At 37.5% G+C, this 14,706-nt stretch overlaps 2 protein-coding genes across 4 annotated transcripts in view; one reads left to right on the forward strand and one right to left on the reverse strand.

The window, feature by feature from the left end:
* Positions 1-3,749: 3,749 nt before the first annotated feature.
* On the forward strand, positions 3,750-10,987 carry LOC107689937 (testisin-like). Its single transcript, XM_016488123.1, has 5 exons — positions 3,750-3,756; positions 4,481-4,652; positions 7,507-7,785; positions 9,681-9,843; positions 10,688-10,987. Exons 1-5 carry the CDS (start codon positions 3,750-3,752, stop codon positions 10,985-10,987), a joined length of 921 nt encoding a protein of 306 aa, XP_016343609.1.
* A 3,063-nt stretch (positions 10,988-14,050) lies between these two features.
* Positions 14,051-14,706, reverse strand: part of LOC107689930 (fructose-bisphosphate aldolase A-like) — an 8,921-nt gene continuing 8,265 nt past the window's right edge. For all 3 annotated transcript variants that reach the window (XM_016488116.1, XM_016488117.1, XM_016488118.1), the window contains exon 7: positions 14,051-14,147. In XM_016488116.1, coding sequence (XP_016343602.1) covers positions 14,052-14,147 — 96 coding nt within the window. In that variant the 3' untranslated portion in view covers position 14,051. The remainder of the gene's footprint in view (positions 14,148-14,706) is intronic.

Genomic DNA, 14,706 nt, shown 5'->3' on the forward strand with positions numbered 1-14,706 from the left:
AGAAAAATTAAACAACAAGGATATTGGTCTCCTTATTTATATGCAATGGTGGATGAATTTTTGTCCACATGTGAAGCTTGTGCCAAATACAATGTGAGGAAAGGGATAGCGACACCAACAGGCCATATACCAGTACCAGAAAGGCCCTTTAAGCATTTGGTAATGGACTATGTAGATATGATAAAGCGAGTACAAGGCAAAAGATACATGCTTGTGATCATAGACAGATTTAGCAGGTGGGTGGAGGCAGTACCATCAGCAGATCTGGGAGCAGGAACAGTAATTACATTTATAACAAGAGAACTAATTCCTAGATTTGGAATACCATCAGAAATCCAGTTATTCTTCCATTATAATCACATATGCCTGTGTGGAAAATACCTACGTGGCTAAAGTAGACAGACCCTCAGATTAGAAACATCTGGAAAAATACAAGTGGGCTTCTTTCTTTACCATAACAAGACTTGGGGGTGGGGGCCCTTCTCTCTAGGGAGAATTGTATGCACAAAGGAACCATTCTCTGTATGGAAAACGCCTTAAAGTCAAAACTGTATAAAAAGAGAAGCAGAGAAACATTCTGGAGATGTTTTCTGCAGAGAACTTCTCCACTTTATTCTTGATGATGTAATAGAGTGTATCTTCTGGCATCAAAACTCAAGATTGAGTGTGGTTCCTCAGATTAGCGGCAGACAACACTACATAACCAGCTTTATTAGAGGAACCGAGTATTACTGTCCGTGACTGGAGTTCACACTCTTCAGCCAGGTGTATCTAGATACTGACATTTGTGTTCAGTCAAATCAGTGATAAATCAAGGCCTGCCTCATATCTCAAAGCACAACAGATTAGATAAATATGGATATCACTGCATATCACAGTGCTTGTTTGCTGTTTGTTCGACTAATACCTTTCTCATTCATATTTTTCAGAATATTTTCTTTATTCAGTTGAAATGAGAGGAATTTCTTCAACATGTATTTTAACTGTATTTGTAAAGATTTATATTTTATATTATGTTTTGAAACATTCATTTAGCTGTTATGTATTTTAAATGTTACCAATCAAGTGATTAACCCTTTGTTGATTCAGACTATACTCTTTCTCAAGCTCAGTTTAGAAAGGTTTCAACAATTTCACAGTAAGAATCATCAAAGAAATAAAGGTTAAACTGGGATTAGAAAGGTAAAGGAAGAATGGGCTGTGGAAGAAAGAGTAAAAAGACAAAAAGAGTAAAAAGATTTACAGTGACAGAGGGGATGAAAGAGAGAGAAAATAAGGAACACAGGGTCCCTCAGACAGGAATAAAGGGGCCACTGTTACACACATCAACATTTATTTTAACACTGTGGTATGTTAGGTCTCATCTAGGGCTATATAATGAAGAATTAAAACATTAATGCAAGACAAACTTATTTGGCCAAAAATGACCTAAAAATTTAAATTCTGTCATCATTTACTCCATTTACCCTCCAAACCTGTACGACTTTCATTCTTTTGCTGAACACAAAAGAAGATATTTTGAAGAATGCTGGTAAGCAAACAGTTGCCAATAGCCATTGGCTTCCATTGTATTTTTCCATACCATGGAAGTCAATACCAACATTGTAAGTTCCTTTAATGACTTTAATGAGCAACGCAGGAGCTGTTTCCTGGCATCATTCACCCTTCAGATGTGCTTAGAGTCTGACCTGTTGAATCACTTTCTAGATAATCCAGTCTTTCAAAGTTTGCATTTACATTCATTCATCTATAGCAGACGCTTTTATGCAAAGCTATTTACAAATGACAATAATACACAAAAGAGCAATGTATCCAAGCCAAAGGAGAGAACAATACAACTGGAGCTAATCTGATTCTTTTAGATGTAACAACAGAATGAAATTCAAAGCAAAGCTTCATAGTTCCTGTCTATTTCCAGAAATATATCAGATGCAAACACTGCTATGTGGCATCGCATTGCATTGACGCTGTGTGCATAAGCCCAGTTCAAATATTGCTAACAAAAGAGTCTCATGACAGCTTATAACTCATAAAAATGGGCACTGTGTCCCAGGGGATGATTTTTAATTATTACATTTTAAAACTTATTATAATCTAAACCAAGAATGAAAGAAATATGAAACAGTTCAATATTTGTTAGGAGTATTATTTGCACAAATGATCTCAGTTGTAGCTTTATTTCCATCACAACCAACAATTTTGCCTCTAATTAAACTTTCTGTTTTTATTTTGTAAATAAATAAGTAAAGTGAATGTACTTGGTTGCCAAGGTGGCAACAATGGCTACGTTTACATGCACAATTTTTGGTTCAATCGGACTGAATTCATTCCGATTGATGAATCTGAATGTAGTGTTTACATGAATGCTAAAGACGGGTTGATGTGCATGTTTACATGTCACAAGCTTCAAATCAGAAATGATTTTTTTTTACATGCGCACACTGCACAAAAATAGAGTTTCTCACTATTTGCACATAATAACCACTCTCCTACATGGTTTATTTATTTGTTTTTAACAGCAGAATTGATATTTATTAATTTATGCATAAATATACATATAAACTGCTATGCTGTGCTGCTCATATTTATCACACAGTAAAAATACCCCTCCCAGCGCCCAAAACGGGTTGCCTGTGGATGAGAATCCAAAACAAGGACTGGTGGGAGGTTGTCCTGCTCCACTTCACAGTTGTGAGTGAATGGAGAGTTTTATAATGACAGGACATGCATTTATACAACACTTTATTCAGAAGGAAGAACCGCTCGTTCTGCGAGTCATGCCTCATTACGCTATTTCTGCGTCATTGCACATGCGCAGTTCTTCCATTTTCGGGGTTCAATCCGATCGAGTGTTTACATGCACTCTCAATCGTATTAGAAAAGGAATAAACCACACCCTTCAATCCGATCGAAATTTCATTCCGATCGAGCTCAATCGGATCGATTAAGGTGTTTACATGAAGGTTTTTCAGTCTGATTGAGCCGTCAATCCCATTACAAACGGATTATCTGGGTGCATGTAAACGTAGCCACTGTCAGTAAAAAGTTTGTTTGTTTGTTTTTAATGAAATAAAGGATTTTTACAAAAGGACCATGTTGATGGATCTTTTCCTAATATTAAAAGCTATGCAAAAAAAAAAAAAAAAGTCTATAAGGTCTATAATAATTGGTCTAAAAGATCTATACAAAAATTAAAAAAAATATTAATTGGGTTTATTCATAAAATAAAGGAGCAAAAAAAAAAAAAAAAAAAGTCTATAAGGTCTATAATAATTGGTCTAAAAGATCTATACAAAAATTAAAAAAAATATTAATTGGGTTTATTCATAAAATAAAGGATATAGATCGTGTTTTAGCTATACTGGCATCACCGTCATCATGCATATTTTCATTTATAGGAAAGAATGAGACACGTCTAACCTGTTCCCTTTCAGTCGGTCACTCCCGACGTCACGTCGGTTGACCGACGAAATTGGGATCTCGCTTAGAGGGACCAATTCACTTCGAGTGTAAACTAAACGAGCCAATGCACATTGGCATGCGATTATTGCTCAGGGAACGAGGGTTACATACGTAACCGAGACGTTTTATTACATGAACAATTGGCCTACTTGTGTCAGACCAAGAAGACACGTCAAACAGGCGATTTAAAGAGAGAGAAGACATAAGACAGCTCTCTTTCCCAGTCTTTCACTTCAGCCATGGAGTTGTCAGTGATCCTGCTCAGCTTTACAACCATGATGTTAAGTATGGAGGGTGAGTTTGATTATGAGTATTTAAGTATGTGTGTTTGCAGAGTCAAATGTGAATTGTGTCTCAACTATATTTTGTTAAAAAAAGAGTTTCTAATGCGTTCACTACACTGAATCAATAATTACCTTAATCACTATTTTTTGTTATTTTCCAGTAAGAATATCAAAACTTCCTTAAAACAGGGTGCATTTACATAAAAGTAAAACTGCATAGGTTATTATTAGCATATGTATTTACACCTTTCAGGTGAAGTCCGGATTAGGCAAGTTCTGTTTGAAATTGTTCACTCTGCAGGCTCAAATGCACAGACGGTAAACAATAAGAGCAGCACCTACACCACCGGGCAAAAGTTTGGAATTGTTAAGATTTTTTCATGGTTTTGAAAGAAGCCTTTTCTTAGGGTTTGCACAAAAATATTGGGCAGCACAACTAATATAAGCATATTAAAATAAGTTCTGAAGGATCATGTGACACTGAAGACTGGAGTAATGATGCTGAAAATTCAGCTTTGATCACAGAAATAAATTACAGTTTAACAGATATTCACATAGAAAACCGCTATTTTAAATTATACTTTAAATATTTTTTCACAATATTACTGTTATTTTACGGAATTTTAGTTAAAAATAAATGTAGTTTAGGTGAGTATAAGAGACTTCTTTCAAAAACATTGAAATATCTTATTCCAAACTTTTGACCGATAGAATATATTGTGCACATAATTTAGTGGCTGCAGACTGTGGAGTAGCTCCTCTAAATACGCGTGTAGTGGGCGGCACTGATGCCCCTGCGGGTAACTGGCCCTGGCAGGTCAGTGTCCATTACAACAGCAGACACATCTGTGGAGGAACCCTGATCCACAGCCAGTGGGTGATGATGGCCGCTCACTGCATCATCTCGTAAGAAGCACTGCTGCATGACTCTTCAATCTTTAGCAGCTTAAAACAATAGTTCACCCCAATGTGAATATTTGCTTAACATTTACTCACCCTCAGGCCATTCAAGATCAGAATGAGTTTGTTTCTTCTTCAGGTTTGTAGAAATGTAGCATTGCATCAGTGTCTCAGCAATGGATGCTCTGCAGTGAATGGGTGCCGTCAGAATGAGAGTCCAAACAGCTGATAAAAACATCACAATAATCCACAAGTAACCCACACCACTCCAGTCCACCAGTTAACATCTGGAGAAGACAAAAGCTGAAATAAATCCATCATCAAGACGTTTTTAACATCATGCCATTGCATCCAGCTGAAATATGAATTGTCTATACATAATATTGCTTTCTTCAAATCTGTTCTGATGAAGAAACAATCTCATCTACATCCGGAAATGTTACGCCCCTCAACATACTGTGATGATGCCCTGTCCGGCCAGAGCGACGAGACAAAAAGATTAAAACCCATTATAAACGAGGCATTTGTTGCATCCAGTGGGGACATAATTATGGATTATGAATTATGGACTTATACTGTCTTTTTACGCGTTGCCTTGCATCGCGCCGCGTAAACATAAAACCATGTCTGCATTTGTGATCGGAGAAATGACAAACAACAAGTGCTATTCTACACTGCTCAAAAATGAGCCGTTTTAGGTAGGCGTGGTTGACTCGTAACTTTTTTTTTTCTCTTAAAGAATATCTCTTTGGATTTGAGACTTTAGTCTTTGCAACTTTACAGATCTTCTTTATGCACCAAGAGCTTGTAACACTCCAAAGAGAAAGGAAAAATTTAAATCGCATCATATCACCCCTTTAGCACCAATCTTTCAAAGCACTTCATGACAGTGGAGGTAAGAGCTACAGGTCTGTAGTCACTGAGGCAACTGATAGGTGACTTTTTTAGGGATAGGCACAATGATGGAAGATTTGAAGCATTTGGGGACAGTGCAGGTGGACAGAGAGAGGTTGAAGTTGGAGGTAAAAACCTCAGTCAACTGGTCCGCGCAGTCCCTCAGTACTCTCCCTGGAATACCATCGGGTCCAGCCACTTTCCTGGGATTAACACTCCGGAACACTCTCCTGACGTCCTCCTTACTCACAGTGAGTGTGGGGGTCTCTGCCTCTGTTTGCTCAAAACGTGCAATAAAATAATTGAGCTCCTCAGCCAGGTTACTGCTGGTGCTGCTGGTTAGATCTTTAGGGCCCTTCAGGTTTGTGAGGTACTTAATGCCCTGCCAGACGTGCCGGGAGTCCTCCTCGCTGAAATGTCCCTCTACCCTTCTTCTGTAAGCTCATTGATGCCGTTCTTTAGGTTGGATCTGGCAGCGCTGTATAATTCCATGTTTCCAGACCTAAAGGCTGTGTCTCGGTCCCTCAACAGCTGCTTGACGTGTCAAGTCATCCGTGGTTTGCTGTTTTGATAATATTTGATCCGTTTCTCAACAGTGACATTATCAATACAGGTGTGAATATAAAACAAAACAGTGGATGTGAAGTCTGCCAGGTCCTGTTGTGCAAATATGTCCCATATGGTGTGCTCAAAACAGTCCTGCAGTTGTGAGATTGCATCCTCTGACCAGACCCTCAAGTATCTCACCTTAGGAATAGTTTTCTTAATAAGAGGTCTATATGCTGGGGTGAGAAAAAGGGAAAGGTGGTCAGACTGGCCCAAGTGAGGGCGGGTAGAGACTTTATATCCTTCCTTGATGTTACTGTATACATGATCCAGTGTGCTTTGACCTCGCGTTGAACATGTAATGTGCTGATAAAATTTAGGAAGGACATTCTTTAAATTTGCACGATTAAAGTCCCCAGCTACAATAAAGATCCCGTCGGGATGCACACACTGCAGTTTGTTGATTGCTACTAGCAAAAAGTTCAATGCCACTGTAATGTTAGCACTAGGTGGAATGTACACAGCTATGACAACAACTACAATGAACTCACGCGGCAGATAGAAGGGCCGGCATCTCAGTGTAACAAACTCCAAATCAGGTGAGCAATGTCTTCCCATGACTGTAGCATCTGTACACCACCTGTTGTTAGAGTAGATGCACAGTCCCCCTCCTCTTCTCTTGTCGGAGTCGCTGTTTCTGTCAACCCGGTGCTCTGTGCGGCCAGCTAGCATGATAGCTTCATCTGGTATCCCCGGGTGTAGCCACGTCTCTGTTATTACCATAACCGAGCAGTTCTGTAACAACTTCTGTGCCTCAATTGTCGTTGCTAGCTCGTCCATCTTGTTACCGAGTGATCTAGCATTTGTCAAAAAAATACTGGGTAACGCTGGCCTGTATGGACATTTCTTTAGCCGGGTCTGAACGCCAGCTCTGCAGCCGCGCTTCTGGCGTCGATCTCTGCGCCGCCTCTTGCGTCTTTCGACCAATATAGTAATCCACGGACTCCCCGCTGGTCGAGCGATCTCCGACGGAAGGTGATGGATGTAAAAACTCTTAGTGAAATGTGATTCCCCGCATAACGTTCCAATCCTTACTAAATCTTGCCGTTTATATGTCAAGGTGCTCACCGACAGAGATACCAACAGTGTAGACATAAAAAACAACAACAACCACTCGGAGTGCAAAGCCGCAGCATACATGTGTGCAGCCATCTTGCATTAAACAGTAAACAGTTCAGCCAATGCCTGAATGACCTGCTCTGAGTTTCAGTAAATGTTCTGCATTTTATTTTTATTTTTGGGTGAAGTATTAATTTAAGTTTTAAATTATATAACTTATGTTTCCATAAGACTGGTAGCAAATTTACTGAAACTTTTCCCTATCTTAAACAAATGTTTATTCTATCGCTATTCGCAACAGTACTAACCTCAACAGCTGGACACTGTACCTGGGAAGACAAACCCAGATCACGTCTGCTGCCAACCCAAATGAAGTAAGAGTTGGTATTCAGTCCATCACCATCCATCCAAAGTACAACAACCCACTGTTCAATAATGACATCTCCCTGATGAAACTGAGCCAGCCTGTAACCTTCACTCCATACATTCGTTCGGTCTGCCTGGCATCCAAAGGGAGTGTCTTTCACAACGCCACATTCTGCTGGGCTACAGGCTGGGGAAACATCGGCAAAAACCATGAGTGCACCAGAACGTTCACAACTTAAAGATATGTGTTTGAAACGCATTTGAATGCACAGGGTAACATTTCTACAGTTCTAACCTCTATAAACACAACTCTGCAATAATTAATTACTCTGTAGATTTCATACTTTAATATATGTAGCTTTGACAGCCTGAGAACACCAGTGAATCTCTCGAAATCTAAGAAAATCTAAGAAAAACAAAACAAACAAAAAAATCTAAAAAAAACAAAGCAAAACAAGAGTAAAATTGTGTGTGCATTTTTTTTTTTATTAAGAAAGCAATCTATTCAGAACAATTTTAATTACTGTAATAAAAAGTCAATTATTTATAAATCATTTTACTCACTTTAATTAATGTTGATTTAAAACTACTTTAACTTCATTGCATTAAGATAAAAAACACATAGTTACTTAAGTAGGAATGAGTGGGATAAATATTGATATTGATTTTTGTGTGGATGAATCTTGTGAAGAAGACAAGAAGAGAAGAAGAAGAAGATAGAACAAGAGCGTAGAAGAACAGATGCGCACATTTAAACTGAAATGCTCTGATCTACCCTGCGAGGCATACGTTTGCATACACTTCCTGAACGTCTCATAAAACATTCAAAAATGTCAACATCTGGGAGTAAGAGAAGAGCAGACATATGAATAAATTTGAAAAGTGTGACGGTGCGAAAAAGTTAGGCGCGTTATGGTTAGGTTGAGGTTAATTCTGCATAATTATATCTTAACTAATATATCACATATCTTATAATTATATCACAATCTTATTTGTCATTGTTGGGTTTTGGGATGTGCTTAGAAATGGGGCATTAGATCTTTACTAATTAAGCGTTTTTTAGGGCCAAGTTTATTTTACAGTCAAAAAAAAAAAATCTATGTATTAAAAAGCAGCGTGATGGTTTCAAGGGATTTTTAAATCAAAAATAGTCTTTTTTTGACTAAAAGTTAAACTTTTTAATCTCAAATTAAAATCGTATGCTCTGAAGAACAGTGTGTTGAATTTGGAGGATTTTTAGCATTTTTAGCAGAAAAATCCTTATATTTTATTAAATTTTAAGGGCGAAAATGTCCTTTTTTCATGAAAAATTGTAGGGACATCAATCAGTGTGTTGTGTGTGCGGGGATAATCACCCATAGAAGACTTGCTGTCCAAGTGGACCCAGGGGGCTAGATACTTACTACTCCCTCGGGTGATATTTTATTAACACCGCTAGCTTGCCCGATATACAAAACAAAGGAAGAAAAGGCAATTATCTGCAAAAACCCCTTAACACACCTTCCATCGCACCATACACGCGCTATAGAAGCCAAACCTTCTTGTCTTTATTTATGGATATGATGTAAACACACAGATGAACTACAGAAGAATGCAGTTTCCCAGGAAATCTGTCGCGACAGTTTTAGTAATATTGTAATTACCGTCAAACAATTTTTTTTTTTGATTTTGTGGTGAAATGAGACATGGGCATGTTTTTGTCATTTTTTATTTATGTTCTTTCTTTATGAGTAGCTGTATGATTCTCATTTATTATTTATTCTTATAGTAGCCTTGTTATTTTTAATGTAAGAGTAGGTGCGGCCATTTGTAACTTGAATATGCGAATGTAGCTTCTTCTAGTTTTTTACTTATAGTGGCTAAGGAATCAGAAGTCTTGCACATTCACATAAAATAGCTTACTTCTGTGTTGCAAAATAAGGTGGATATTTTCTTATTTATATTTATTCTTTACTTACTTTCTTATCATACATAGTGTTCCCATTTCACATGAACAATGCTAAAAAAAAAATGAAAAAAAAAAATTTCACCACCGATTGTGGTCACAGCTGCTAGACTGAGGGTGCTATGGATCTTCCATTAGTGCTGTTGTGTTCCTAACTCTCAGAGTCTGTGTTTGACAGAACCATTGCCGGCTCCGCAGGCTCTTCAAGAGGTGGAGGTCCCGGTTGTGGGCAGCTCACAGTGCACCTGCCAGTATAAGCCAGTAGGTCATGCTACAATCACAGCACAGATGATCTGTGCAGGGAGAGCAGACAAAGGAATCTGTCAGGTGAGCACAGAAGCTTTTTTCCACCACAGAAAAAAGGGTAGTTGTGAATTCACAATCTGCACTTTTTTTTCTTGCAGTTCTGAGAAGAATTCAGAATTGCTAGGTGTCAGCTTGCAACTGAAAGATATAAACTTGGAATTCTGAGAAGAAAAATCAGAACTGTGAGAAATAAACTCAGAACTGTGTGAAAAAGGTCAGAATTGAGATATAAACATGCAATTTTGAGAAGAAAAGTCCAAACTGTGAGATATAAACTCGCAATTGTGAGGAAATAAGTTAATTTTTTATTCTGTGAGAGAAATAATCTTCCATAGTAACAAGCCTTCCACAATTCTGACTTTTTTTCTTACAATAGTGAGCTTATATTTTACAATTTGGATATTTCTTCTCAGAATTCTGAGTATATCTCATAGCACTTTTGACTTTTTTTCCTTGAACTGCGAGTTCATTTCTTGCAACTGTGACTATTTTCCCCCAGAATCTCAGAAATGTGAGAAAAAAGTAAGAATTGTGAGATACAAACTCAGAAATGCCAGGAAATAGTGAATTGTCAGACAAAAAGTTGTAGTTGCCATTTTTATTTTTTTGATTCCTTGGCAATCTTTTTTTTTTTTAATACACTGGCAGCGATTGAGAACTGGGGTTGTTAAGCTTCCAAAAGGCAAAAAGCACCATAAAAAAGTAGCAATCAAGCAGTGATCAATATAACAGTTGTTGTAAATTACAAGTCTCCTGAAACTGTATCATGATTGCAGCTGCATCAGGAACGGACCAAAAGTGTGAACTATTCCATTAAAGCAACGCAGCAGTTGTGTTTTCACTGCTCCTCTTTCTCTGTCTGCAGGGAGATTCTGGAGGTCCGTTACTGTGCAAACAGGGTTCTGTGTGGGTCCAGGCTGGAATCACCAGCTTTGGGACGAGTCTGGGCTGCGCCAAAGAAGGTTTCCAAGAGGTGTTTTCACGTGTCTCTGAGTTCCACACGTGGGTCACGGAGAACGTGGAAGGAGCCGTCATTGGCTTCGTGACCTTTTCGTCTAACGGCACAGACAGCAGCTTCACATGCTCTGCCACACTTCAGCTCTCACACTACTCTAATTTGATCATTCTCTTCATGATGCTCATCTCACACTTACAGTCACTTTAAACTGACTCACACACACGTGCAATGGGGCAGAGATGGGCACTCGAGTTAGTGACTTGGACTCGAGTCGCATTTTTATAGGCTTCAAACTTGACTCCGACCTGAAATGTCTCCAGACTTGACTCGACGCGAGGGAAAGGACTCGTGAAAATTTTAAAAGCAACTCGAGTCTTTTATCCTTATATAACTGATATTCAAAAGGCAGACCGCATCCGCACCCCGGCATCCATCCGGACTGCGAGCCGTAACACAGCACCATTTAAGTGAACAGCCCGTCAAAACAGCGGAGCGAATCACATAACAAGTGCTCAGGCTCGTTTATGGTAATTATCTTTCAGTGCTATATCCTCTAGTATTTTTATCAAAAGCCAAACGCGCTTTATTCAAGCCCTTTCAGCTCCGTGCGCTTTCTCTCTCTCACCGGACGCGCGCCAGCGCGGCGCCAGTTTAAAGCTGTGGATGACGCGGTTATTTTAACAACAACAGAAACAACAAAACACAGCAGAAAACAACAATGGTGCAAATAGTTATTTTCTATACTATCTATTTATCTATCTATAACTTATGACTCTGACTGTTCAAACCAGATGTGACAAGACGTTTCTGATCTACGTTTAGCATTATTAATCTGTAGGCTAAGAACATTTCAAAAGAATCATGTAATTATAATTTGGAAAATTGTTGTTAGATGGCTAGGATAGAACTTAAACTTTGAAATTGCTAGTTATCTTTCTTTTCTGCTCAAGATGAGAAGGTTTTGATTATTGTAGCTACATTGTTTTTAGATAATGCTTTTAAGTAGGCTAAAATATTAAAATAGTACAGATTTCGGCAGGAAAACCCTGAACAGAAACAGTTTTTTTTTCTGTCACATGGCCTCGCATGTATCTAAATGTAAAAATGCAATACATGTAAAACAAACAAAAAAAATGTTTTGTTGTTGTTGTTCGGACCTCTTCTTGGAAGAAATTATAGAGGCCACGCCTTGGAACTTTCATTGAATACCCCTGACTTATATAATAAATAAATACTTTATTTGTATGGTTTTGTAATATCTGTGTCACATATTTCCTTGTGTGTCATGGTAGATCGGACTCTTATTATATAATTTCATTTCAGAAAAATGTTTTGAACATGGTAATGGATTAAAACATAGCCTGTAAATAACAGGCTGGATGTACAATAACCTTACATCTTAACAACTCTCTTTTTTTACAAAGCAGATCATAGAATATATATTTTGTCTTTAACCGATAAAACAGCTTCGTAAATAGGAAGATTTCAATACATGAGGATTCTGAATGAGATTTTTTTAGAAAGCCATTAAATGACTTGAGACTCGACTCGGACTAGTGACCAAAGACTCAAGACTTGACTCAGACTCCAGCGATAAAGACTTCAGACTTGACTCGGACTCCAAGTTAAAGACTTGTGAACATCTCTGCAATGGGGTACGGGTAACAGGAACTTCTGACAGAGAAAATGCACAGTGAAATTCTGACCGACTTGAAAAAGTGACAAAATGCCAAAAAAAAAAAAAAAAGCATCTGAAAAATTAAAGCTCATGAGTGAATCACCCAAAAGTCCTTGTTCTGTTTTCTGTGACCAGTTAGCCTCTACTGGAAACATAACTACATCATTATGTGGGGAGAAATAATTTTTTATTGCAATCAACATACACATTTCAAAAGTGTCTATAGTGGATGTTACTGGTGAGCAGTTTTTGCACTTATGAAGTGGGAAGTTCTGATGGTTCAAGTTACGTTGGAAATATCATGCAAACTGAATGCAAATGAACACCACCACAATGTCATAACTGTGAGTGAGAAACTCTGAACTTTCTTTAAGCCCAGAGTTTCTGACCTGTCAGTGAGAAAAATTTACATGGACAGAATCGATGCAGCATCTGTAATGACGGTGAATTTCTTGAAATTCATGATTTTTTTTTCATTTATAATAAAACCAGCAAAGTTGCATGTACAAAAATATGACATTAATGTACAATTATGATAATTATGATCAAATATGTAATGATTACATTTACAGCACCTAAAAATGGACAAACACAAACACATCTGATGCACATTCTTTATTCATCATTTTGTAGAGGCAGAGTGCGAGATGAGAAGTCATAATTACAACTTCCCAACTTGTAAATACCCACCTCAAAAAATGTAGAACCGAAAGCTCAGGTGTCACAAAGCCTGTCAAGAAATGTTAGGGTCAAATTTCACTCCAGAGTCATAAGAAAACAAGGACCAATTAGGGCCATTACGTTTTTTTTTTATGACATTTTAGCCTCTAGATCTCATTACAATAATGTGCTGTGACATTTTACTTTTGATATTTTAAATGAAATACGTTCATTACATAACACAGTCTTTTTTTTATTATTTTTAAAGTCAAACATTAAAAGGCAGCAGAACACATACTACAAAGATGTGTACATATTTTTAAATAATATTTCATTTTTAATTTAATATATTTAAAATTTCATTTTTTGGAGTCAAATGTGACATTTTCTAGAAAGGTTTTGTAAAAATAATTAAAACTGATGAATCATTAAAAATCATTAAGATGCTAACAGATTGCTTTCTCTAGTTGTATATTAGTCCTTTTCTGTGCAGTTTTATAATAACTATCAAGTCTGTGATCTGAAACATCTCAAGTGCATAATGTAATTGAATAATTAATAAAGTAATAACACTAATACATTTGCTTCAGAGTTATATTGATGAAACAGAGACCATGCATGAACTTGTGCATGAAGGCAATCAATCAGTGTTTTGGTGAATTGTTTCTTTATTCTTTTGCAAAATATCTAGTGAAAAAGAAAACAACAAATGCAATACTGTAAAGGGTTGTAAACACAAAACAGGACAGATCATTAGACTGACTGCATGAAACGGGGGTGGATTGAATGATTTAATCCGACTGGTCAGTTACAATGACTCTTATGTTCTTTCACATCATTGTTAAATGACAGTGGGAAAATGCCTAGTGGAGCGATAGTGGCTGTGGCTCACAGAAATGATTCAACAGTGGAAGTGTGGCCAGTTGTGTTTCTTTAATAAGCGTGGTTGGCCACAAACAGAGACTCTCCCGCCGCTGATCCGGTGTCTCCTTTGGAGACATATTTACCGACGGCTGCTGCGCTGTTGTTCTGTAGAGGAAATACACACATGAGATTAGTAAAAACAGGAACAGTGAGCTGGCTTTCAAAAATGTTTGCAGATATCTACTGTTGCGCAGCACAAAGCAGAAATACTGTGTGACTAAACTAAATTACAGAGTGCATCAGTTGGGTTCCAGAAGTCAAAATCCCGTTAATTTTCTCCATAAGGGAGCTGATTTTAAACACTAATGTAAAAACTTTTAAAAATGACCTACTGTTAGCTATGAGGTTGTTATTTGATGATATATGCTTTTGTTGAAGCTGCATTATTTCAATTTATTTTCAAAATACTCATGTTTAACATTGAATTTCTTGGTGAAAAACAACCTTTCCCAACCAACTAACCTTACCTAAATAACCACCAGTCAGGAATCAAAACAAACAAATCACGCAAAAAAGATCTTTAGCTGCCCATCCCCTCCCATGAAGCACTGCGAATGACATAATCAAGTCTTAAACGACTTATTTGTGTATATCTGTATATATTTTGGAATAAATGTAAAATGTACTGTTTCTATATAGAAAATCAACATCTTTAAATGAGTAA

The sequence above is a fragment of the Sinocyclocheilus anshuiensis genome, unplaced genomic scaffold (genome assembly GCF_001515605.1).
Source record: "Sinocyclocheilus anshuiensis isolate Anshui unplaced genomic scaffold, SAMN03320099.WGS_v1.1 scaffold1517, whole genome shotgun sequence".
NCBI lineage: Eukaryota > Metazoa > Chordata > Actinopteri > Cypriniformes > Cyprinidae > Sinocyclocheilus > Sinocyclocheilus anshuiensis.